The 27,114-nt window shown below is 39.9% G+C and overlaps 2 protein-coding genes and 1 long non-coding RNA gene across 9 annotated transcripts in view; 1 reads left to right on the top strand and 2 right to left on the bottom strand.

The window, feature by feature from the left end:
• Positions 1–377: 377 nt before the first annotated feature.
• On the bottom strand, positions 378–12,632 carry LOC148398513 (uncharacterized). Of its 3 annotated transcripts, none has more exons than XR_015858623.1 (4): positions 12,458–12,632; positions 7,587–7,896; positions 7,364–7,509; positions 378–638 (listed from the first exon to the last, which is right to left on the bottom strand). It is a non-coding gene; the product is annotated as an uncharacterized LOC148398513 (long non-coding RNA). The 3 variants fall into 3 exon arrangements; XR_015858624.1 differs by having other exon boundaries at positions 7,364–7,504; XR_015858622.1 differs by having other exon boundaries at positions 7,364–7,501.
• Positions 12,633–14,676: 2,044 nt separating this feature from the next.
• LOC148398512 (uncharacterized) lies at positions 14,677–17,322 on the top strand. The gene is made up of 3 exons (XM_088376802.1): positions 14,677–15,429; positions 15,633–16,004; positions 16,341–17,322. The coding sequence occupies exons 1-3, from the start codon at positions 15,260–15,262 to the stop codon at positions 17,020–17,022; spliced, it is 1,224 nt and encodes a 407-aa protein (XP_088232928.1). The 5' UTR covers positions 14,677–15,259; the 3' UTR covers positions 17,023–17,322.
• Positions 17,323–17,451: 129 nt separating this feature from the next.
• The window catches only part of LOC148398508 (G2/M phase-specific E3 ubiquitin-protein ligase-like), a 97,583-nt gene continuing 87,920 nt past the window's right edge, over positions 17,452–27,114 (bottom strand). Inside the window, exons 1-12 of one of the 5 annotated variants that reach the window (XM_088376801.1) lie at positions 24,900–25,213; positions 22,863–23,083; positions 22,682–22,719; positions 22,453–22,606; positions 22,191–22,262; positions 21,663–22,044; positions 21,419–21,514; positions 20,328–20,641; positions 19,998–20,179; positions 19,676–19,845; positions 19,187–19,401; positions 17,452–18,482 (exon numbers count right to left, since the gene is read on the bottom strand). In XM_088376801.1, the coding sequence (XP_088232927.1) occupies positions 18,250–18,482; positions 19,187–19,401; positions 19,676–19,845; positions 19,998–20,179; positions 20,328–20,641; positions 21,419–21,514; positions 21,663–21,970 (1,518 nt within the window). In that variant the 5' untranslated portion in view covers positions 21,971–22,044; positions 22,191–22,262; positions 22,453–22,606; ... (1 more) ...; positions 22,863–23,083; positions 24,900–25,213 and the 3' untranslated portion in view covers positions 17,452–18,249. Of the gene's footprint in view, positions 18,483–19,186; positions 19,402–19,675; positions 19,846–19,997; positions 20,180–20,327; positions 20,642–21,418; positions 21,515–21,662; positions 22,045–22,190; positions 22,263–22,452; positions 23,554–24,899; positions 25,214–27,114 lie in introns of those variants that run through there. The other 4 variants (XM_088376799.1, XM_088376796.1, XM_088376798.1 and 1 more) reach the window with 4 other exon arrangements.

Here is a 27,114-nt window from a genome sequence, read left to right as displayed (position 1 = left end):
GCAATATCAACCTATCTGCAGACAGCAAAGGATATAGTTACATATTTACAAGTTCATTTACAATGGTAATGGTTCGAGGAATGTCGATGAGAATGGTCGGCCCCTATACAATTTCATCTAACCAAATCTGGCCCGCTTTGCAAAAAGTTTGGACACCCCTGGCCTAACTGAAGTTTCAAAATGTATAGAAAAAATAATACATCATTGTAAATGACCTCCTTACTAGTTTTCTCATGATTCTTAAACGATTTGTATAGGGAAGAGCATACACGTACTCATTACTGAAAAAAAGACTAAACTTTCGATGAGACGTAAAATATGTAGACAACTATCATAACTTTCTCCCATTTTCCCCCCAAATATTAAAAGGATATATCTTAGTTTAAGGAAATTTAATCATGTACAACCAATGTAGCTACATGTATGAATTAATTAAATCTAATGGAACCAAAGGACACCAACGGTATGCTGAAAAAAATCTTTTGGATTTACTCAATCAAAATGTGTTGAACTAACACTGATGATTGTCGGGAGAAGCGGATCCATCCATCCATTTTCTGAACTGCTTATCCTCACAAGGGTATCTGGCGCGCTGAATCCTATCCCATCTGTCTTGGGTGCTAGGCGGGGTACACAGCCTGAACTCGTCACCAGGGCACACATGAAATAGAAAGTCAGTGGTACAAATTATCACCTCTCTTTTGAGGCGAATTTTTTTTTTTTTCGAACACATAAAAAACACCTTGCTTTATTCTATACTGCACAATGCGTCACTAATTATTAATTCTGAGAATTTGAATATGAATGTATGGCCAATTAGATTTAACATTTATTAAACCTGTACTACAGTTTTTGGACCCTACCACAGTCTGTTCAATGATACGGTAACAATTTTAACTTCCCATTCCGCTCCCCCATGAACTAATTGAACCAAATGCTTGCCATCGTACAACCTTGTTTAATTATTTTGTGAGCTATATTTTAGCACTCCCAACACTCCTTAAAATTTAAGAAATAAAAATTATTTTCAGAACAAAAAAATGTGAATCTGCAGAAAGAGGGAGGATGACCGATGAGTCAGCACACAACCCATACCGCCCGCTCCCTCACAAAGCCATATAGGGTTAAAAATGTAGATACTTCCTGAGCAGCTTGCAAGTTTTGCAGTATTTGATCTGACTTAATAATCATCCATGATGACTGTTTGAAGTATTTATGCCACAGTTTCTGTAGCATCACATTCTAGATAATGTAGTTAAACTCTTTGAATGGCTGCTATAATCTTATCAGTTACAGTACAAATTTTATTTATTTATTTATTTGGTCATTACAGCACTTTTTTGTTATTCTGTGATTTTTTTTATTTTGTTTTTTAATTTTGGCTGGTTTTAGATATTAATAGATTAAAAACAGCTGAAACAGAGAAGAAAATTGAATTTGTTAGAGAGTAAAGGGAAGGTGGATATTTGTATGCGCCCGTGGCCGTGCCACTTTACAGACAAGTTGGCATTGCAAAAGAGAATTTGTTCTCATTTCCCTTCTCACTCAGAAATAAATGAGTGCCATAGTTTATTTTCAATTATTTTCACATATTCAATTTAATTTCAGGCGGCTCGGTGGCGCACTGGTTAGCACGTCCGCCTCACAGTTAGGAAGGTACGGGTTCGATTCCACCTCCGGCCCTCCCTGTGTGGAGTTTGCATGTTCTCCCCGGGCCCGCGTGGGTTTTCTCCGGGCACTCCGGTTTCCTCCCACATTCCAAAAACATGCTTGGTAGGCCGATTGAAGACTCCAAATTGTCCCTAGGTGTGAGTGTGAGTGCGATTGGTTGTCTGTCTCTGTGTGCCCTGCGATTGGCTGGCAACCAGTTCAGGGTGTCCCCCGCCTACTGCCCGATGACGGCTGGGATAGGCTCCAGCACGCCCGCGACCCCCGTGGGGACTAAGCGGTTCGGAAAATGGATGGAATTTAATTTCAATTTTATAGTTCATACAATTCTAATGGTATAATTACTATATTAATTATATTTCTTAAAATCAACAAAATCTGTGACTTTCAAAATTGATGAAATCCAATCAGCGACGATACATGAACATTGTTTAAATATGGCAGATTGTGGATTAAACAAGATTAATTTCTTTGAAATTCATGAAAACTCTTTCAAATTGGTTTACATATATATTTCAGTAAGTGTTTACTGTACATTTTCAGTAGGTGGCCTAAATGCAATCTATTACCAGCATTTGAAATAGGTTTGTTCTTAAAAGAAATTTGCAATTTTTGAAGCTAGAGCTCATTATCCATGAGTGAACAGTAGCCGATAGCATCGAAGACAGGGGGCTCTATTTTCGCTGAAGGCACAAATCTTGCGCCAAGCGCAGTCGGTGCGCATTGGTCGTTTTCTTTCTTTTGGTATTTTGCTAAACCTCGCAGTGCTAGAATTGGTGGTAAAAGGGTGTTTGCGCCTTTATGGAATAGAAGTAGACATTTGTCAACCAATTCACGCTGTGTCACTTATTTGCATAAAAAAATTGGGCATTCAAAGTGCAAATCCAAGTCCGCCATTTGGCCTCATTTACTTATAACCCAATGGAAGGTATAACGAAGGCTGAACTGACTGGCATGCTAAAAAATTTTATTCTGGACCTTTCTCGAAATATAGCCCACTCTATTCCAGAAAGATGCCCTTCAACATGCAGATCAATCTATTATAGAACATGTAAATACATTTACATTGACCAGGGGAATCAGGGGTGGGGGTCGGCAGCACTGTGGATTCCCCCTCACACTTGCAGAGCTCCGATTTGTCTGTCAGCAAATGCACCACATTTGCGCTCGACCACCTGCGTCTGGAATTAGACCTGCTTTTCTCCAGTCTAGAATTTAGTCTACTTTCATTGATTGATTGATTGATTCATTCATTCATTCATTTTTGACATACCAGCTCTGCCGAACCCCTGAAGCCGACTCACCGAACCCCTAGGGTTTGATCGAACCCAGGTTAAGAACCACTGTTCTAAATTGAGGAATTATGGCACGAAATTTGCCCACACGCCAGCAGAAGGCAGGGAATGTCCACACAATTGCAGTGCGTACATTTATACCTTTTTATAAAAAAAGTTATAATAAGAGTTCTAAAAACATATTTATAGTATGTACATTTCTACCTTGTGACAAAAAAGTTGTCATAATAGTAAAAGACTTCTAAAAACATAATTACAGTATGTATATTTTAGCTACATATACATGTCACACACACGCGCACACACACACACACACACATATGGTTTAATATACACTTATTGATACATACACAATGTATGTATGTTAAAAAAAGGGTGACACTACATCACGGATTTTCACATATCGTCTTGGTGGTCTTGGAACCAATTATCCGCGATAAACGAGGGATTACTGTATACCGTTTCTAGTTCATGGATTTAGTTTTTCGTTCTTCTGGAACGCATCTTCCACGATGAATGAGGGATCGCTGTACTACATTACATTTTGCTCATCAGTAATCCTTGCTTCTTTTATTCTTAGGAGTGCTCTGTATCATTTGACTAACTTTTTTTTGCAAAACCAAAAGTAAACTAAATTGAGGAATTGTGAGCTATATTGGCACGAGAGGGTGACTCTAACATTATGATTACCTTTGAGGACATCACAAACCATGTACTGCTAATGGCGGGTTATGAATTTAACTGGGGTATAAACGTTTTGACCAACTATGTCCTGGATGCCATCTAGAGGAAAAATAATGAATTTTTTAAAAATTGTGTTAAAGCTGGTTTTTGCAACAGGTATATTCTATGGCTCAGAGCTGGTGCTTTTCAAGTTGACATATCCTCAAAACCTGTGACTTTTAAAGACAAAGGAATAGCTTAGTCTTATTATTATAACAACTTTTTTAATAAAAAGGTACAAGTGTACATACTGCAATTGGGTGGACACTCCCTGCCTTCTGCTGCCGTGTTGGCAACTTTTGTGCCATAATTCCTCAATTAGAAGGTTTATTTTGAATTTGTGAATTTTCAAATTTTTTTATGGGAAAAAAAGTTGAGATGTACTGAAGCCGCGCTAATCGAACTGCAATGTAGTGAGGGATTACTGTATTGTGCCTTTACACTAAACAAATGACCAAACGTGATATTGTCACGTCTCCCGACTCCTGCACCGGTTGGTCCATCTTTCCTCCCGTGCGGCGCTTGAACTCAGTCACGTCCACAGTGACATTGGTCAGAGGCACACCCCACACAATCAGGGCTCATTGCCGTCATCCGAACTCCTGGACGGGAGTGATTTTTTCCTACGTGCACGGAAGCCAGTCACGCACCCCGTGCTTGTGCTGAGTGAAGCACATTGCTCAGGCACACCCCGTGCTATGAGTGCTCATTGCCGCTGTCTCGACTCTTTCTGCACGGCGGTGCATTGTTTCTTCCTGCACAGCTGTGTCACGTCTTGGCTCTTGTCCTGCTGGCCGGCTGATCTGCCCGCTGTGCTAGACCTTGGGACATCGGCACCACCACCTGTCCCGTGTTACCCGCTGATTAGGGCGCATATAAACACGGCATTCGCCGGTCAGTCCTTGCCGTTCTGTCTGCTTTGACACACGCACGCCTCCCACCTGATTCCCATTTGCCTAATCTGCTGTGTAGCCGTACGCCTGGCTGGTTGTCTGGCATGACACACGCACTACCTCCTGATTGCCATTTGCCTGTTCCACTGTGTAATGAGATGCCACCACGATAAACTACGCGAGCTCGCTGACCGGCTTGTCAGTCGCTTCATGCACCAGCTCTGCTGGCGTTCCAGCCTCCCTTTTCCCCTTCTCCTTTTTTCGCATTCCCTAAATAAACAGCCCGTGTTGCAAATAGTTGTCCTATCTCGTTTGTGACAGGCTGGCTGCCATGGTTCCTGCGCTTGTCCACAGTGACACACATTGCTCAGAGGCACTATCAGCGTGTATTTAAATTCTGTTCTCCCATCACTTATAAACCCGCGATGTAGCACATTAATGAAAAGTCAAGCACGAAGTGGCGAGGGATCACTGCATATGCTTGTGTCAGGAACAGAGACGGGGCGACCAAATGCAGCACGAACCTTTATTAAACAGGGGAAAGGGGAAGTTGAATGCTGGACTGCTGGTCTGGCTGGTGTGGCTGAGCAGAAGAGTGCAGCCCGTAGTCGGAGGCAGGCAGATGGTTGAGGCAGGCGGCGATCAGAGTGTGGTCGAGGACAGGCGAGTGGTCAGAACAGGCAGCGAGCTAGGCGAGTCGGGTCAGAACACGAGCAAAGTCGACAATGGGAATCGTTCGGGCAGGGCACAGTGAGCAGAGCACAGTGACCAGTGGCGTCACGGGCAGGGTAAGGGGACAAACTGACAACCACCGGCTTCACCGAGTTTAAATAGAGCTGGTGATTGGCTTGATTGTGTAGCCGGTAGTCAGGTGACGCAGGCACGTGACAGCTTGAAGCCAAGGTATGCGCTGCCATTCGTTCTGTGGACTCCATCATTCTGCTAGGTGATTGTTGTGCTCACGTAGGCAATGACAGCGAGACCTGGAAGGGTGTGATTGGGAGGAACGGCTCCCCTGATCAGAACCTGAGTGACATTTTGGACTTCTGTGTCGAACAAACACCATTTTCAAACACAAGGGTGTCCATATGTGCACTTGGCACCAGGACACCCTACGACTTTGTAGTTGTGTCATTTGTGGCCGCATGTTGTTGACACTTAGTTGAAAAGAAGGATGGAGTTGTCAACTGATCAACACCCAGTTGTGAGATGGCTTCTGAATTTCCCCCGGGGGATTGATAAGGCGGCTCGATGGCGCAATGGTTAGCCCGTCCACCTCACCTTAGGAGGGTGCGGGTTTGATTCCACCTCCGGCCCTCTCTTTGTGGAGTTTGCATGTTCTCCCCGTGTTCGCGTGGGCTTTCTCCAGGCACTTCTCCACATCCCAAAAACATGCTTGGTAGGCCGATTGAGCACTCCAAATTGCCCCTAGGTGTTGGCAGATTGCAGATTGGGCAGATTGCCCATCTACGAGTGCGGATAGTTGTTTGTCTCTGTGTGTCCTGTGTTTGGCTGGCAACCAGTTCAGAGTGTCCCCCACCTACTGCCCGATGACAGCTGGGATAGGCTCCAGCATGCCCGCGACCCCCGTGGGGACAAAGAAAATGGATGGATTGATAAAGTATCTGTCTGTCTGCCTGCCCGCCTGCCAATCAATCAAACAATCAATCAATCAATCAATCTACCTGTCTGTCTGTCTGTCTATCTGGGGTGGATGATGGTCCAAGCTGACAGATCCAAACGTATTGTGAGAGTTTGTTGAGAACACCTGGCAGAATCCACTGTCAGGATGGAGTGGGAGATCAACAGGCAGATCAGTGCAGCGTCTGCTGTGATGTGGACTCTTTTTTTTTTTTTTTTTTAATGTTTTACCAGGTAAGTCAATTGACCTGGAGGCAAGGTGTGTGAAGTGTCTTGCCCAAGAACACAACGACACGTGACTGTGAAAGAGCTAGGGTCGAACTGCCAACCCTCTGGTTACTAATCGACCCGCTCTACTGCCTGAGCCACGTTCGCCACACTATCAGTCTGTTGCGGTGAAGAAAGTGTTGAGTCGAAAGGCAAAGCTCTCAATTTACCAGTCGAGTTACGTTCCAGGGTAGGTACGTAGATCAACCTATGGTTGTGGGCTGGGACAAAAAGAACAAGATCACGGATACAAGCTGCCGAAATAAGTTTCCTCCACAGGGTGTTCTGGGTCTCAGAGACAGGGTGAGAAACTCAGTCATCCTGGAGAGACTCAGAGTTCAGCCGCTGCTCCACGCTGAGAGGAGCCAGATGAGGTCATTTGTGTGTGCGTGTGTGCATGCAGTGGTGATTGACATATGACACCGTTCCTCTTCTACCTATTCCTTGCATAAACTTGTGGCCCAACTCAAATACAATACAACTCAAATAATAACCAGTTAACATTTGGTGTTCCCTTGCTACTTGCGGTTTGTTCATTGCAACCTCACTCAATTGTGAATTTTCTTTTGTAACAATGACTTTATTGCATTTTTACCTTGCTATATTGTGGGCTATGTTGATATCTTTCCTTCTTTTCTTTTATATAAGTGGGACCGGTCAAAAAATGTCGATTATTGGAGGGGAACTTTGTTTTACAACAACTGAGACCATGAACATTAGTAGCAACTTAGGAAATTCCATTTGGCACCTGTGCATTAAAACTTGCCCGAGTGTTTCTCCCTTATGTACTGTTAGTTGCTGTCTGTTTCTGCCCCTGCTGTTTCTGTCCCTTACGTGCATTCCCCACGGTCTCGTGTGTAGGCTCATGGTCGGTACCTGCTTCCTGTCTCTGTTCCTGGTCCGAGTGGACTGTTCCCTTTCTGCTGTCCGTGAGTCTGTGCCCCGCCTGTGTCTCTGTTCTCCACTACCCCCTTTCCCTTCAATAAACCCTGGTCCAAGCTGCACATGGTCACCCTGCTCAACTCACACATGACAAATAAACAAGTGAGATTTTTGGGTTTTATTAAGTTGCCTAATAATTCTGCACAGTAATAGTTACCTGCCCAAACAGATATCCTCCTAAGATAGCCAAAACTAAAAAAAAAAAAACACTCCGACATCCAAAAATATGAAGCTTTGATATTTATGAGTCTTTTGGGTTGATTGAGAACATAGTTGTTCAATAATGAAAAGAATCCTCTCAAATACAACTTGCGTAATAATTCTATACACACTGTAGTTGAGGAAGCATTTTTATAAACTTATTCTTGAGGCCACTCCAAGTGTTAGCACGGGCCAGGCATGGCCCTCAAGCTGTCAATTTTCTATCTCAGGTATGTATAAAAGGACTGCACTGGAGAAGCTTTTCCCTGAGGAAGAAGCACAGAACATACATTGGTGTCAGGATAGCTCTTAATTGTTTACAAAGAAGCAAACATAGAGGTGCATCTGTACCAGGAAATTCCAACAGCCATCAGGACCCGGTGGCGTAACCAAAAACAACATTTCCTTTCCGGTCCGAGCTCGCTCGCTCAAACACTATCAGAGTCACAAACCTACTATTACCACGTATATGAAATGGTAATAAATTATTTTGAACAGTTTTCATTTCATTACATGTGTTTCTAGTTTGTTGTTTTATTCTCTAATCAGATTGCAGTTTGTACTGTATCGGTTGCCATGTAAATGTAAATTGCCCAAGGCATTTAGATTACCCAGGGCTACCAACAACCACAGACAGACAGACAGACACAGACAGACACACACATACACACACGCACACACACACGTGCACGCGGGCACACACACACACACACACACACACACGCACACACACACACGCACACACACGCACACACACAATCTTAATGTTCTTTATCGCTGTTGCTTGGTGACTCTAAATGGACAACCATAACTTCAGAATGTTACTGATTTGGTGACAATGGGAGTATTAGTCCCAGTTCCACTTGCTCTACTGTATATTGGGTTAAAAAAAAGAGGCCAAAATATAGTATCCATATTACAGTGCAGAAAGTACAAAAAAGGAAACCTCTGACAGAGTTGTTACAGGCTGACAAATCACAGGTGCACACAACAACAATAAGCACGATCTGGAGTATCAACAGTTTTCCCTCTAAGTTGCGCAACTGCGCAATTACGCACTGGTCGCGCAGTCTCTGCGCACAAAATAAAATTCTGCATAAAGTGATTGATTAATACCTAATGTTAGACTTAATCTATTCTAATCTAATTAAGTGGATGAATGATTTTCTTTCTGTGGCTTTTTGTAGTGTAAATCAGTAATTGACAGGTGTCTAGCCAATGATATGATATGGTTCACTTACGCTACATAGCCAATCATAGGATTGACAGTGCCTGAACATGTGTCCTGCCCATCCGTGCCGCGCAGGTTCGCTAGCTAACGACAGTGCGACGGAGTCAAGCGATGCAAATGCTAAATTAGCTAATCATGGCGAAACGAACAAGCAGCGACACATCCACTCGCCAAGCCAAAATAAATAAGAGATGCGGCAGTTCTTTTATGATTGAATGGCTGTCGGAGTGTCTGCAATGAGAAGAGGAAACGGTGAAACTGAGTGAGATTTTCTCTTTTTCGAATGAGAAAGGTCTCCTCTGCAAAACATGCAATGAAGCCGAAGTGGCGGGCGAGTTTACGGAGGGAGAATTATGGAAGGAATGGAAGTTGGACTACCTCAAGCGTCACATTCAGCAGAAATGTCATTTGAAAGCTGTTGGAATTGTACAAAGACTCAAGATGGGACAGGGGATCGGTACATTATTGCGAGAGAGCGTAAAAGACCGACAGAAAAGAAACGAGCTGTCACACAAAACAAAATTCGACCTCAAGCAAGTTAAAATTCTCATTGACAATATTTTAATTATTTAGTTTTTTAATTGATTGATTGATTGATTGATTGATTGAATCTGGTTTTGCACACAGTGGTCCACAGTGTGCACAGAGAGCTTTTGTGTTTGCACAGACACATAAAAAATTTGCGAGAACACTGAGTATCACAGCTAATTTATGGCAAGGGGCAAAAGTTATTATATGTGATTCATATGGAAATTGTTAATGGAACACCATTTGCATCAAAGTCAGCTCTGTGAACCAGTACACTACTCATGGTCCTAATCACTTGTAATGAAGCAACACGCGTGTGTCTTAAAACGTACGTAAAGGCACCTTTAACATGTTTTAAAAAACACTCAGAATGTTCGATTATATTCACCTGTATCCAAATAATGTTATAGAATTTAAAATAAAATTGCGTTCGTGAGCCAAACGCAGTCAATTTGTGTGTATTTCTCGATCTTTCCTGCCCGTCATGAACTGCGCCATTCTGGATCACATGGTACCGTGACGTAGATGATAGGACTCTCCCCATTGTTTACCGATTGATCGCGCGAAGATCCATACAATACCTGGTGTTTTGTCTCCAATACGTCACATATAAGCATAATAGAGACAACGGAGCCCCCCGAAGTTCACCCCCCCCCCCCCCTCGAAAGTGCCAAGACAGAGCCGTGCAATTGCCAAAAGGGAGATTCTTGGGGTATGGAAATGTTACCTTTATGTTATTTGAAAAATAAAGAAGTTTAGGCTTATAACTATAGGTGTAACTTCGGTAGTAACATACTGCAGAGATGGGACCAAGTCACACATGTGCAAGTCTCAAGTAAGTTTCAAGTCTTAACCTTCAAGTCTCAAGTAAGTCCCAAGTCATTTTTTTTCTTGGGCAAGTCAAGTCCTTAAATAGGTCGTCAAGTCCAACTCAAGTCCTTAAATAGGTTAAGTCAAGTCCAAGTCAAGTCACCTTATTATTGCAATTTTACCCACAGAATCTGATCTTAGTAGTGAAAAGACAAGATATCAGTAACTTAAAGTAACCATCATTGTCCAATGTGTCTAACCTGTTTAAAAAATATGACAATAATTTGGATTTGCAGTGTAATTACTGATATTCAGTAATATACACCATGGAATCAAACAAAAAAGAAATTACCTCTTACAATGATTTATTGACAGCTCAATCTAAACAAATGAACGTCTGCCGACAGTGTCTGACACATTTGAGTTGCAAATTTTACTTGGCAGAATGGCTCTTCAAATGACGGACAAAGTTTGAAGTTGTCGTCTGGCTGTCCGAAATGTTTTTGTTGCATATCTCGCACTGTGCTGTCCGTCTTTTGCCGTCATTAAAGTAATTGCGATAGCCGAAGGTGATGACTCGCGGTACCGCTCCCGCTGACATGTTTGCGCATGTCTGATATAAAGGGGCGTGATTCTCCAATAAACACGTTTGGTAGGTAGAGAGGGCACGACTGATTGATTGAGGGTAGTGATCCAATCATGACAACGCCATTCTCAGCCTGCGCTCCTACCGTGTTATCGATATTATTTTTTAAATGTATTATTAAATTTATATTCAAACTGAAAACATAAACTAAATAACACTGAAGTCATTCAAGTCATCGTGTCTCAAGTCAAGTCCCGAGCCTGTAACGTCCAAGTCCAAGTCAAGTCTCAAGTTTTTAAATTTTTTGTCAAGTCAAGTCACAAGTCATCAAAACACCGACTCGAATCGACTCCAGTCCAAGTCACAGTGACTCAAGTCCCCATCTCTGACATAATGTGTGCAAAGGGAAAATAAGAATTAGCACACCAAAGTAATAATCGGTCATGGGTTTTCCCTGTCCTAAAAATTTATTTTCCTACTGTTTTCTACTCTATAAATAAAAACGTGTTGCCGAATATATTATTAAAAGACATTTTCTTTGCAACTTTCTTAGAATTTATTAAATTGGACACCCAAAACAATATCAGTATAAAGCCACTGATTTTCTCCCGATCCGGCGCCTTCGTTTTGCGATGCTTCAGTCGCTGGGGTACTTCTCACTGGTTCTAATTGGTGGCCTTGTACCCCATGAAAGAAATCATACTCATCTTCATTTTCGTCAGAACGGGAATAATCATCTGAGTGAGATTCGTCAGACGACATCGCTTCCACTTCAGAAGTCAAGCGGGGAACGCTACAACAAAGCCAGTGTCCAAAATTTGCTGAGTTTTAATCACGTTGCGCCCATGCGAAGTATTTAGAGCAGTGACATGAGCGAGCATGGATATAAACAAGGAAATAAAACCCGGGAAAGAGATTGATTGACAAGTTAACTGACCAACGTTGCCATTATTCACGTCAACAATGATTGGTTGATGTTTTGTCTGCTTTTGAATATTGCGCATGCGCAAATTCCTCTTCCCCACCCTTTCCTGTTCTTAGGAAACGTCTCCACACTCACGTGCACAAGTGCCATGTTTGAAGTTGTCTTCTCAGAGACGTCATAAACAGGTTTTTGAAAGAACCTTCATCATCACAACGTTCATCAGCCATTTTCAGTCAAATTCAAGCAGGGAATGCTACGTGTCATGTTACAGATTGTCCAAAATTTGCAGGTTTAATCACGTTACGCGCATACGCGGTACTTAGCGCAGTGACCGTGAGCATAGATATGCTCCCTGCAAGCATTTTGCGTCTAATAGATGTTTATTAGACGTCTATATGCTCGCCACACGTCTCGGCTAAAACACGTCTAAAAACGGTCTAAAAGTGTAATAAACATAGATGTCTATGCTATAGACCGGTACCGGGCCGCCAAGCCGCACAGGGAAAATATATGTACTGATCTCCCTGTGCGTTATGTACGTTGTCACAGTTCATCAGCCAGCCAAACTCATGTATAGAACACTTGAGCCAGGATTCAGAGCATCTTGCTCCCTTTATTTCGATTCAGTGTTAAACACAACGAGTGAAACTGCAAGTGAAACAACAAACACACTTAGTTTCTTCTATAAGTTTTCTTCTTATCTTATAAACAATAATAAAGTTATCCAATAAAACAATGATAACTTACAGCCGTTGATTCCGTGAGCATAAGGAGAGGAGAAAGTTTCGCTTAGATGACGCGAGTAACGCCAACGTCTCTCCACTCATCAGATGTCAAGTCGCTTCAACAAAAACATGCGCAGCTTCCGGTGCATTTCAAAATACATTTCCGGTTTGCTTCCGAACGACAAATAACCATTGTGTATGCTTCTTTACTATATATATATATATATATATATATATATATATATATATATATATATATATATATATATATAGATAGATAGATAGATAGATAGATAGATAGATAGATAGATAGATAGATAGATAGATAGATAGATAGATAGATAGATAGATAGATAGATAGATAGATAGATAGATAGATAGATAGATAGATAGATAGATAGATAGATAGATAGATATAATATGGCATGCCGTTCAGGAAATTAATATTTGAATATATTGAATGAACCTTGAATATATTGAATGAACTTCGGAATATATTGAATGAACCTTGAATATATTGAATGAACTTCGGAATATATTGAATGAACCTTGAATATATTGAATGAACTTCGGAATATATTGAATGAACCTTGAATATATTGAATGAACTTCGGAATATATTGAATGAACCTTGAATATATTGAATGAACCTTGAATATATTGAATGAACTTCGGAATATATTGAATGAACTTCGGAATATATTGAATGAATTTCGGAATATATTGAATGAACTTCGGAATATATTGAATGAACTTTGGAATATATTGAATGAACATTGGAATATATTGAATGAACCTTGAATATATTGAATGAATTTCGGAATATATTGAATGAACTTCGGAATATATTGAATGAACTTCGGAATATATTGAATGAATTTCGGAATATATTGAATGAACTTCGGAATATATTGAATGAATTTTGGAATATATTGAATGAATTTCGGAATATATTGAATGAACCTTGAATATATTGAATGAATTTCGGAATATATTGAATGAACTTCGGAATATATTGAATGAACTTCGGAATATATTGAATGAAACTTGACTGACGTCATCATTGCCGCCATCTTGTACATGCATTTCGTTGCTGCCGCAATTATGAACCAGTCAGCTCGCAATATCGTGTCAGCTATTCTTAGCAATGATGATATTGTCAATGCACTGGCGAGTGCTTGTACCACCCAAAATCCCCCGGAGACACATGCCCAGCAATATAATACTTTGGACGAAGAAGTCCAGGCTGCTTTTAATCGGGGCAGACCTGGGCGCACAACAGACCAGGCTTCTGTTAATCATCGCAACCTCAGCTTGCCATCGACCTCACAGCAGTGCCCCACAACAATCTACGCCCGTTCACTAGAAAGGGCCCAAGACAGAAGAAGTAAGAATAGGTAGGGTTAATTTAAACCGCACGTTGAGCCGTGAATATGGTCCGTGAAAATATTGTCTGACATTAAACCGCCCCGATTAAAAGCAGCCTGGACTTCTTCGTCCAAAGCATGATATTGCTGGGCATGTGTCTCCGGGGGATTTTGGGTGGTACAAGCACTCGCCAGTGCATTGACAATGTCATCATTGCTAAGAATAGCTGACACGATATTGCGAGCTGACTGGTTCATAATTGCGGCAGCAACAAAATGCATGTACAAGATGGCGGCAATGATGACGTCAGTCAAGTTTCATTCAATATATTCCGAAATTCATTCAATATATTCCGAAATTCATTCAATATATTCCGAAATTCATTCAATAAATTCTGAAGTTCATTCAATATATTCAAGGTTCGTTCAATATATTCAAGGTTCATTCAATATATTCCGAAGTTCATTCAATATATTCAAGGTTCATTCAATATATTCCGAAGTTCATTCAATATATTCCGAAGTTCATTCAATATATTCAAGGTTCATTCAATATATTCCGAAGTTCATTCAATATATTCAAGGTTCATTCAATATATTCAAATATTAATTTCCTGAACGGCATGCCATAGTATGATATAGATATAGATATAGATATAGATAGATAGATACTTCGGAATATATTGAATGAACCTTGAATATATTGAATGAACCTTGAATATATTGAATGAACTTCGGATTATATTGAATGAACCTTGAATATATTGAATGAACATCGGAATATATTGAATGAACCTTGAATATATTGAATGAATTTCGGAATATATTGAATGAACTTCGGAATATATTGAATGAACCTTGAATATATTGAATGAACCTTGAATATATTGAATGAACTTCGGAATATATTGAATGAACTTCGGATTATATTGAATGAACCTTGAATATATTGAATGAACCTTGAATATATTGAATGAACTTCAGAATATATTGAATGAACTTCGGAAAATATTGAATGAACTTTGGAATATATTGAATGAAATTCGGAATATATTGAATGAATTTTGGAATATATTGAATGAAATTCGGAATATATTGAATGAATTTTGGAATATATTGAATGAAATTCGGAATATATTGAATGAACTTTGGAATATATTGAATGAAACTTGAATATATTGAATGAACTTCGGAATATATTGAATGAACATCGGAATATATTGAATGAACTTCGAAATATGTTGAATGAAGTTGTACTAAAACCAAGTCAAGTCAGGTGGTAGCCTTCAGAATTTGCTGGCTTAATAAAATGGCATCAGCTGAAATATTCCAGTACTTTACTGAACTGGATAACTTTTTTTGCTATAGGTTGTACTCCAAATGACACTAACAGTTTGGAGACTGTATCTCGTCACATTGAGGATCATATCTCCATTATTGCGTCATTCATAGTGCTTATGAGTAATAATGTTCAACAAAACATTGCTGAAAGAACATTATGCGTCCTTCTTGAACGACTCTACGAGTCTCTAAACGAGATGTTGGCGGAAATAACAGTCCAGCTGGAAGTTGATGGACGACCGCATGACATGGGCACACATTCTGCATCTCAGAGAGGAAGGCTGAGGTAAGTAATATTTAAACAAGTGTGTGGGGATCTAGGCTAATGCAGCCCAAGAATAATATCTACTTACAAACTTATTATTATTTATCATCACATAAAAAAATATTATAGGCTGCAAGGTACTTGCTATAGGAATAAGACAATTAATTCACATGTGAATAAACACATTAACATATTTGTTTTTATTTTATTTTTTCTCTTTGAAGGTACAACATAACAGCTGCTCAGCTGATTCACATGCGAGATTTAGGGTTTAGCTGGATCACCATATCTCGGATGCTGTCTGTAAATATCCGAACACTGTACAACTACAGGACACAACTCGGTCTGCTGGATTATGGGAGTTTCACTGACGTTACAAATGACGATCTCGATCGTCTTATTGCTGATATTGTCAGACAAACCCCCGGTTCTGGAGAGACCTATGTCACTGGTAGTTTGAGAGGGAGAGGAATCAGAGTTCAGCGTTGGCGGGTACGGGAGCGTTTAAGGGCAGTGGATCCAGTGGGGCGAGCCTTGAGAGGACGAAGGGCAATTCAACGGAGGGTCTACAATGTCTCTTCCCCAAATGAAGCGTGGTATGTGTTTTATAAATTTGATTAACATTAGTTATTTTTTCCTAGCTGGTCAATAATGCGCAGCAAAGGGTCGCAGGCAGGAGTTGAACTGCATCTGCAGCAGAGGACTTGTAGCCTTAGTACATGAGGCGCATTACATCCGAGATTGGAACATTCTTATTACCAAGTACAAATAGTCTTACAGCAAAATCAATGAAGTTACATTTTTATGTACATCCAGTGTTGTCTATTACAATAATAATCATAATAATAACAACAACAACAATAATAATGATAATAATATTAATAATAACAATATCAAAAACAGAAATAATAATACATTTCTTCTTATTTCAGGCATATTGACACAAACCACAAATTAAATCCATGGGGATTTGTCTATCATGGAGCAGTTGATGGCTACAGTTGCTGCATTACCTTTCTGAGATGTTGCACAAACAACCGAGCATCGACTGCCTTGCATCTTTTCCAGGGTGCTGTGAATGTATTTGGACTGCCACACCATGTCAGGGGTGATGCTGGTAGCGAGAACATTAATGTTGCACGGTTCATGATTGCAAATCGAGGAACAAACAGAGGAAGTTTCATGGTTGGACGTAGTGTGCATAATCAAAGGATTGAAAGACTGTGGGCAGAAGTAAACAGGGTTGTGTCAGCATACTATAAAGACCTTTTCTTCTTCATGGAATATGTCAGAGTTTTAGACAGCACTGACCCTCTTCATATTACAGCTCTTCAACATGTTTATCTTCCTAGAATAAACAGATCTGTGGATGAGTTTGTGATCCAGTGGAACAACCACAGCTTGAGGACAATGGCGAGTCGGTCCCCACTGCAACTGTGGACAATCGGAATGCTCCAACTTCCTCAGGATCAAAGGCCACTCAATCGTGTGCCTGTGCAACCCCCTTATGATCACCAGTGGGATGTGGAGTTAAGGCCCATCAACCCCTTCACTGATGATGGAAATCATGGAATTGAACTTTTTGTCAGAGCATGTGACCTACTTGAGAGATAGTCTACTAGCATTAGTAATTCAGTTGTTCCACTACTGCGGTATAATATATTGTCACAGACCTGGATATAAATAAGTAATTTGAGTTTTAATCGTTTAAGGGATAATGGACAAAAGGAGTGTACAGGTCATAGGACCTAAGATTTTCTCATAACATACTATTCTTTCATATGATGTATCACCATGTAGATACTGTAAGTTTCATATGATGTATCACCATATAGATACTGTAAGTGCCATGCATATTATATTCAATTGTGGATGAAGTATTTAGTTCTTTTCAAGTAAAAGTATATACAGTAAGAGTTTGACTCTTTCAGTTGTACTGTTAAAAGAATAGGGTTCTCAAACTTTTCCACTTCCGGACCCCTAAACTGACACAAACTGAGATGTAGTGAAGTAGAATTATAAAGTATCATGTAATGCAAATGCTCAAGTAAAGGCCTGGTAAAGACCTGAAATCTTTATTTAAGAACAATTGGGTACATGTACTAGTTACTGCCCACGACATGACAAGTCAGGTATGTACATTTCCTAGTGATACTAAATTGACAATGAACCAGTCCACACAAAGTAGGAACACAAAACCATCCATCAGAAGGCCTCACACATAAAATACAGGCATCTTGAAAGAGAGGTTTTTTTTCTAAAAGTAATTTTCTTTGGGCTGACTTTAACTTTTACAGTATACAGTCAGAGTTCTGACTTTTTTGTAGAATGAATTTAAAAAAAAAGTTCCCCATTAAAAAAAATATTCAGTGGCCCTAATACTCTTCCATATTTACAGTACTGGTAAAGGAAAGGTAAAAACTGCACTGTATGCATTATGAAAATAATTAACCATGGAATACTGTAAATGGCCATGTTTGGTTTCAATTAGGTACATGTTCTTAGTTACTGTCCACGACATAAGTCAGGGATGCACATTTCCTATTGATACTAAATTGACAATGAACCAGTCCATACAAAGTAGGAACATAGAACCATTAATCAGAGGGCCCTACACATACAGGCATCTTGAAACGTAGACAAATCTCTCATGGCTTGAAATATATCTTCAAAACTAACAAAGAACAAAGAACATTTTCTATTTACATTTCCTCAAGCCTCAATTCAAGATAATACTGTCTCTAGGAAAACCAAAAAGAAGTTATAGCAATTATTTATGGTAAACAAACAAGTAAAAAAAAATACTCATCATAACTCAAGCTCGAAAAGCCCTCTTACATCTCACACTCTTCCAAACCCTGGTGAATTGCGTATGGCAAAATCCATATCAGATTTGAAAGCAGTGTATACTGCATGAACTGGAATGCGAAGAATATTTTCACAAGTATTCGCCTGTGGAAATCGGGAATAGGTAATGAACTCGAGGCTTGGCTTTGGAGAGAAGCCCAGTGCTGGAACACTGTCACATCCAGTAAGGAAAATGAGAATATCCGCCAGAGAGACATTGTTTTCACCTGTCAGACATAAAAAAACGATTAACACAATTAAATGATGACTACATCTACCAGCATTTTCCTAAAGTCGTGAAGTATTATACCACTTAAGTGATGCAAATTTGGTGAGTAGTTAAATTCCCCTAAACCAGCATTACGCATTCGTTTTTATTTTTGAAATGACACAGTAATTTGAAAGGACAGCTCAGAATGTAATAGACTATAAACTACAATCATATACTTAACTTATACTGTATTATACACTCTAGGTTAAAATCAGATCTGGAATGCTTTAGCGCAGATAGGAAGCCCTGGTAACCCTAGGAACACCTGTGTTTAGGGTTAAGCTATGCTGTGGAAAAGTACCTAAAGTTCCTAATATGGTATAAACCCTTATAAAACAATGCTAGAAGCAGATATTGCCAGTATTTAGTATTTTGCTTGAATCTTAGAAGTAATTTGCCTATTGATATTCGATACTGTCATAACATCAGATATTATGGTAAACATGAATAAAAGTCCCATAACTTGAGGGTAATTAACTCAAGAATACAACAAATGTTGCACATAGAAGATTATTAATAACTGAACTCTGGGAGACATAATACATAGTGGAGCATCTCAATTAAAATCATTTTTAACAATGTCATGTGCTACAGTGATACAGTCAAAACAGTTTAAAGAATAATGTCTTGTTGAAACACTGTCCAACATGCCAAACTTACATTCAGCATCTTGAAGGTAGTCTTGCCAGAAAGCTAGGGTACAGCAATCTTCTTGGAATGCATTACTCCCTCTTTCAGAGTGAATGATCCTAAAGAGATTCTCTACATCAGCTGCTGTTAAACTCTTTTCAGCCTTCACGAAAAGGCACTTCATCTGTAGAGGGTATTTCTGTAGAGCTTCCAGGACACCTAGTGACATTAAACCATCTCTGAACCTATTAAAAGTGAAACAAATCTGAATGTGTTGTTCTGATGTTCATTTAATGTTCAATTTAGTAAGGAATTTTGTTCTTTTTCGGAGGGGAGGAGCATTTGCTTTACCAACAGAGCCAATGGCTACACCCCCCCAATTAATTAAAAAAAAAAAACAAAAAAAACTTTTAATTGCAGTGGTGCACTATGAAATGGAACTCTACACCCACTATTGAAATTGTTTGTATACAATGGTAACAGTTTCTATAGTTTCAATGACAGCAACTATAAACATACCTTTCAAAAGGTGCACGGGTCCGCTGGAGGACATACCAGTGAGCCAAGTCCAAAGCAGTCTCTTGCTTGTTTTGCAGTGTTATGTGAACATTGTGACCTGCAAGACTGATCAAGCTCGCTGCCTGTGCGACTGCATCTTGCAGTTGTGATTCAGTCTCAGCTTGTAAGATCTGAAAATATTAAAATTACATTAGAATATGAGAACAGTAAATATTTATTGACTTTTATTTACAGCTAAGATATACAATGGTTTGTTAATCAGCAAATGCAAAATTAATAATTACTTTATAAATTCAACAGAATCAAAGTAAAATATGCTCACCGACTGCACCTGTGACCTTGTATCTTCATCACTAACATGTTCAGTTTTGACCATCACATTGTCTGGACCTTTTTGAAGACACTCATACAAGAGTTCAGACAGGAAACATGGACTTTGTCCCCCATGGGCAATCGACATTGCCATAATCTGGCCAGCATTGAAGTATCCATTATCTTTCATTGCTGTAATCAAATTAAATCAAACTCACATGTGAAATGGCTACATCAGAAATATTCAGGCTGAGTTTTATTTAAAAATAAATAAAAATCTTTATAAATTAGAGCATTACAAAAATCCTCACTGAGAAAGAATTATTTTAATCGTAAGTACCTTTGGAGTTGCATGTGAGGACTTTGGCATCAGGTAGACCCTCAAAGATGCCAATTTTGTCCTTGATTTCAAGAAGACAGAGTCGGAAAAACTCCCGAGTAGGTCCTCCATTGTCCACGGCTCCCTCAGATAATCCATAGTCGTCAGTGAACTTGACATCCACTTTCTTCTCGGGTGAAAAACTGGATCTGCCCAGGGCTCTGGATACCCCATCCCACACACTTCTTCTCATGATATTGAAGTGCGCAGTGCTGTCATTATTTACTCTAGATGAAATCTGCACCACTATACTCTCTAAAGTCATGTTTAAATCACTGGAACAATAAAAGACAATAAAACAAAGTCATTGTTAGTGTCAATGAGAATAACTCACATGCTGTACTATAATCCAACATCTACATTATGAATACTGATTATTCATAAAAATATTTGATGATGGCATAAAGAGATTAGGGAAAGAGTTTTACTTTTTTTCTTGCTTTTCCAGAATAACCTAACCCACTGATATATCACACAAAAAACATAAAGAGCATGTAAAAATACTCAAAACAAAATGAGGACGATTGGTATTTGATCTGCCAAACCACTTCTGAACATTGTCACCACACTGAACACAAGTGTAAATGCAAGTGCAACTTGAATCTACATGCAACAACTCTTCAGGTGGAAATAGGCCATAAAAAAACAAAAACATTCAAATAGTTGGCAGCTGTGTCTGTCAATGGGAAAGCACATGCAATGGATCTATTGTAGATGTGGACACCGGAGAGATACATTCATACCAGGTGTAAATGTATGTGGTCAAGTGCTATCTGATTGCAATCTGATCACAAAAAGGATGTCATACATACACATGAAATATAATGCATGTTATGGCACGGAAAATCTCCATTCAGAGAAGTTTTACACCATGATTTATAAAAAATAAATCTATTGTACATTGTTGACAAAATGACCACAGAAATGACTGGATGACAGATGAAGAAGAGTAGGTTGCAGCTTGCTTTTTACTACTTGTCTCGAGGCTAGAATAAAAGTCTTTGTTATCCTGGATTACAACACTTGGATTTTGTATAATATCTTCTACTGACCTCTCACTTGTGCTGGAATCTAATGACCTGTAAATGGCCTCCTGGAGATCAGGGTCATCAGAGAGATATTCTTCCTCAAATAGGTCAAGGTATGTACTGCAAGATAAAACAAGAATATTTTATAATTAAGGTACAAATATGATTTGTTTGTTCATACCATGACTCCACAACATTTTTACATAGCAAATAGGTATTTGCTAACAATACTGTATGAAAAGAGATGAAATATTTAGAAAAGATGGACCTGTAGGATGTGCTGGATGAACTATTGTCAGATCCACTGGGTTGAGTGGGACCATGGCACACACTGGAGGTGTTATTCCCAAAAATGCAAAACCTTTTATTGCCTGCATTGACAGTAGGGCCAACCGACAAGTCTTGAGTGTTCCCAGTAGAAATGGCAGGAGTTCCACTGGACATGGAGACAGTCTCATCAATAGTGATGCCACCAGCACTCGTGGACATGGTGAGGGCGTTAGCTGGGATAGAAGGTCCATCAGTGCAAATATCTTCAGTAGCAAAACACCAGATAATTTTGTCACCACTGGACATTGAAGGGGCATGACTGGAGATGGATATGTCTGGGACAACTTCTTTGGAAACATCAGGCGCACTACCAACTGTAACTGTAACATAGAAAATCAACTTTTGAGTAAGATTTAACTTATATGACAGTGAGCATTAGAACACATTTAGGCCTTGTGCAATACATGTATCATGTGGTAGATTATAAAGGACATTTTTTATGATGTAATAGTGTCAAAATATTTACCACATTTGGCAATGTCAGATATTTCTGCCAAACCAGAGCCATTTAAACAGCTGCTTTCTCATCAGATATTACCTGTAAATGCAAACAGATAAATACTATAATTTGTATGGATCCAATAGACTATACTAACAAAAAATATTGTAACAGACTTTTGTATTATGTCAGAGCATACTGTAACTATTTCAATCAAGCATAAAATATAGCATTTCTATTGTGACTACCACAGTAATAAACATGTCTTGAAATCGTTGGTACTACTCACATCTTCTTTTTCATCACTTAGAATGATTTTGTCAGGTCTGACATAAATGGACTTCTGATGAAACAGTTTTTTCACAAGTTTTCCATTCAAACTCTGTGTGCGGGTGAGGGATGGCTCAACCAGTTTGTTGTAGCATGGCAGCAGGATTTGTAACCTAGGGGAAGGAAAAACACAGTACATGAAACAGTAATATGGTAAAATTAAACTGGGGACAAATTGAAATTCTCACCAACTTTGTCACACTTCTGTTGAAGCTAAAAAAGAACACTACAGTAAAAGGAAACGACTTATTGTCAATACATACACGCACTTAAAATGAAGTTGCCATAGTATAGTATGCCATGATATTCTTGCAAATATCAAATGAAAAGAGGAACAAATTTGACAAAATAATTCAAAAACTTACCTACATCCCTCCACAGCTGGCTGGAAGGCTTCTGTTATTGCCTGCATGACTTTGTCAGAATCCCAGTCACAGCCAAATTCCAAGGCAGACTTGATGTGGCCGTTTTCAAAAAGCCAAGCTTTTTTGGTACGCCTTGGTACATTTGTAGCTTTGTCATCTGGCAGGAGAATTACCTCCTTGAAAAAGGACTGAGTCACAGAACGTGAATTGCCTTGTTCCTGAAATCTTAGAAACATTAAACAAAAATATATGATTCAGTATAGACTCAAGCAGTGTTAACAGTAAAGTTATTTTACACTGTAGGCTTATTCATATAGGTTAGGCCTATATTGTGGTTGATAGACAACATCTGTCTTATATAGCGTGATTAATACAGCAGCGCAACAAAAAGTTAGTTCCATAGCAATAATCTCCGCCAGGCATACCGTATTTGCCGGTGTATAGGTCGACTCGGTGTATAAGTCGACCCCCTAAAATTCGACAGAAATTTACGATTTTATGATATATCCTTTGTATAAGTCGAGCTCAATTGTTGCATTATATTAAACTTCAAAATTCAATCAGAAATATGCAAAATTTATTGACGAAATGTGTTCAAATTCCGGGAGGCCGTGCGCATGCGCAGTGGCCGGAAATAACTCCAGCCGAGCGGATCGGCTGTTTATAAGCACCGCGGAGGAGATCGCGGAGCCTCATTCGACTTCCAGCGGGTCGCGCACTCGCGCACGCCGCCCGGTTCAAATTTTCTAAGTGCAACGCACAATGAGATGCATGAGAAACGGTCTTGGTTACCATCACATTTGAAGTGATGAATACGAAGTTAAATTTTATGACTCGGTGTATAAGTCGAGGTCGATTTTTTTCGGTCGATTTTGGATCGAAAAAGGTCGACCAATACACCGGCAAATACGGTAATCTCACATACATTTGTCTGTATGTCCGCAGTCCGCTGTGTGAGCAACGTGACAATGTGTCGCCGTCCATCAAATAGCCTGCGTTCAATACTAAATTAAATATTCAGCCTGCATGGTTGTGGGTGATCTAATGAGGCGAAAGATGGCGGCGCGTGCACACGCAGCGGCCACTCTCTGTCCCGTTCGGTGTTTTGTGAGTGTTTACTGAGTGTTTACTGAGTGTTTGTCCGGCAGTTTTGTGTGTGTTCGTCTCGTGTGATACGTCGTGCTACTAGTGCGGCGGGCATGTTCTGCTCAACATCGGCGGAAGTGGGTTTTATGGCGTTCTGGACTTTGGTGCGGAGAGATCAAGGGCGCTCGGACTGCTTCGTCATGGAGCGACGCCGGACTGGCCTGCTCTTCCTCCCCCGGTTGGACTGCGTCGTGAGCTCGGACTGCTCCGTCCTGGAGCATTGTTGGGATGAGTCGGCAGCGGGTCTGCGAGGCAGCGGAAGAGGGGCCAGTGCGGAGACGTCGGGCCAGGCTTGCGGCCAACCCAGCTCGCCCAGCCGTGCCTTCCATTCTCCTGGCGTACGTTCGTTCGCGGGACGACAAGATGGGTTGCGTTCGCCTGATAGGATCCACGAACCGGACAATGCATGCCTGCTGTGTGCTCGTGTTCACAGTGGCCTGGTTGACTTGTCATCTTTCCGGACTCTGCTGTGCATCGTGAGCGGCTAGCGTGCTATCACTCTTATTGTTCATCTTCTTGTTTTATTTTTCCTGTGTTGTTTACTTGTATGTGCGTTGTGAACTCTGTCTTGTCACCCTGGGATAGTGAGAAATGTAATTTCGATCTCTTTGTGTGTCTTGACATGCGGAGGAATTGACAATAAAGGAGACTTTGACTTTGACTTTGATTCTAATGATATCTATATGAACAGCTTCTCTTTTAGTTCATGCAATCCCTGCAACCGCTGCAGCTTTCCATTCTCTAACCTCTACAAGTGCCGCGCCGGAGCGCAGTGCCATAACCCAGCGGTCCCCAACCTTTTTTGCACCACTGACCGGTTTAATGTCAGACAATATTTTCACGGACCAGACCCCCCGCTCAACGTGCGGTTTTAATTAACCCTACCTATTCTTACCTCTTCTGTCTTGGGCCCTTTCTAGTGAACGGGCGTAGATTGTACAGGGGGGCTGTTGTGGGGCACTGCTGTGAAGTCGATGGCAAGCTGAGGTTGCGATGATTAACAGAAGCCTGGTCTGTTGTGCGCCCAGGTCTGCCCCGATTAAAACCAGCCTGGACTTCTTCGTCCAAAGCATGATATTGCTGGGCATGTGTCTCCGGGGGATTTTGGGTGGTACAAGTACTCGCCAGTGCATTGACAATGTCATCATTGCTAAGAATAGCTGACACAATATTGCGATCTGACTGGTTCATAATTGCAGCAGCAACAAAATGCATGTACAAGATGGCGGCAATGATGACGTCAGTCAAGTTTCATTCAATATATTCCGAAATTCATTCAATATATTCCGAAATTCATTCAATATATTCAAGTTTCATTCAATATAATCCGAAGTTCATTCAATATATTCAAGGTTCATTCAATATATTCAAGGTTCATTCAATATATTCTGAAGTTCATTCAATATATTCCGAAATGCATTCAATATATTCAAGGTTCATTCAATATATTCCGATGTTCATTCAATATATTCAAGGTTCATTCAATATAATCCGAACTTCATTCAATATATTCAAGGTTCATTCAATATATTCAAGGTTCAATCAATATATTCCGAAATTCATTCAATATATTCCGAAATTCATTCAATATATTCAAGGTTCATTCAATATATTCCGAAGGTCATTCAATATATTCAAGGTTCATTCAATATATTCAAATATTAATTTCCTGAACGGCATTTTTTTTTATCGACGATCAATTCATTCCGGTCAAGACGCTCGTCCCGGTCACGTGACATGTTTCCCCGGTCGAGCCCGCAAAACTAGCGAAAAAAGAGTAAGAATTTATTTTGAAAAATGTAAAAAATTTGCAATGGAGGATATGCACGTGACTTCACAGACCGGCCGACGGTTTGTTTGGGTGGTAAAAAGCAGCGGACGCTAATAGGGCAAAGGCTGGTACCGGAGCATTTTTTTAGCATTTTATCGGTTGCAGATCGTGGCAGAGTTGTTACGTAGGCAACTTAAATCATGGTGAAGAGTTGTTGTGCCATAGGGTGTGCATATCGCTTCCAAAAAAACGATACAAAGAAGTTATATAGGTTCCCTGCGGACCAGACCAGAAACGATACATAGCTGGGTGGCGGCGCTTCGTAGGGCGGAACATGGCCGCAACAGCTCCAAGCTTTGGAAGGCAACTATCCATTTTTACATCGGCTCGGATTACTTTGTGGGAAGTACATAATTTTGTTTTATTGACGTCAACATTCATCTGTCAGGTATACTGGATGTAGTGCTATAAGTTACACATCCACCATCAGAGGACGCTGGCATGAGTGCCTCTCATAACATTTGAAATGTACTCATTTTATTTATTTTAATGTATGTGATGTTTGTTTTTTACCCTGTGGGCCAAGAGCCTGTAATAAAGTTTATTATTATTGCTTGGATATTTTCTTTTTCTTGCTGCTACTCGGCCATGACCGAAGGAATGCATAATTACACAGCTTCATTACAGTATGTTTGTTCAATTGCTAGTTTCTAATAACTAGATTGTTCACATATCTACAATTATAATATATTATTATATTATGTGCTGCCATGGCTGGCATCTTCTCCGTTTTGCTCCACTGGCTGTGACTCAACGGAATGGACATAACCAGCAGTCAGGTAGCGATATCGTTGCAAACTCTTGTAGGCTCTGAGGTCTTCCTTGGTATATGGACTTGAACAATCTATGAAATAGTTGTACATGTCTGGATATGTTACTAATTTGTTTCAAACAGGCAAACCACACATAACCAATCAAATGAAGACAAATACACTCAAAAGCACAAGCAAGGTGAAAGTCATTCAAACTATGACTCTGTACAAACAACAGATACAAACAGAAAGAAATCCACTGCACAAAATAGGCAGAGCCTACTTGTTTGAAAAGGAATGGGAAGTTGTATAAATTTATACAATATTAATATTGTACAGAAGTTGTGATGCTCTGTTTTAAACAACCATTGATCCGTGTGAAGTGTGGTTATTTCGGTAACCTGATATTAGGGCTATGGAATAACCTAAAATAGACGACAAAATTAAATCCATCAAATATGATCATATTTCAAAATATAAAACTGAACCAGCTATAAGTTGTATAAATAATGTACAGAATTTTAAAC

The sequence above is a fragment of the Syngnathus floridae genome, chromosome 5, assembly GCF_059516105.1.
Source record: "Syngnathus floridae isolate MCC-2025c chromosome 5, RoL_Sflo_1.0, whole genome shotgun sequence".
Classification (NCBI taxonomy): Eukaryota; Metazoa; Chordata; class Actinopteri; order Syngnathiformes; family Syngnathidae; genus Syngnathus; species Syngnathus floridae.
The sequence above is the reverse complement of the archived record's forward strand: the minus strand, read 5'-3'. Positions and strand labels throughout refer to the sequence as shown.

Coding starts and splice junctions, on each gene's coding strand:
- LOC148398512 (XM_088376802.1), top strand. CDS start 15,260: ATGAGTAATAATGTTCAACAAAACATTGCTGAAAGAACATTATGCGTC. Junction 15,430..15,632: donor TCTCAGAGAGGAAGGCTGAG/GTAAGTAATATT, acceptor TTCTCTTTGAAG/GTACAACATAACAGCTGCTC. Junction 16,005..16,340: donor TCTTCCCCAAATGAAGCGTG/GTATGTGTTTTA, acceptor TTCTTATTTCAG/GCATATTGACACAAACCACA.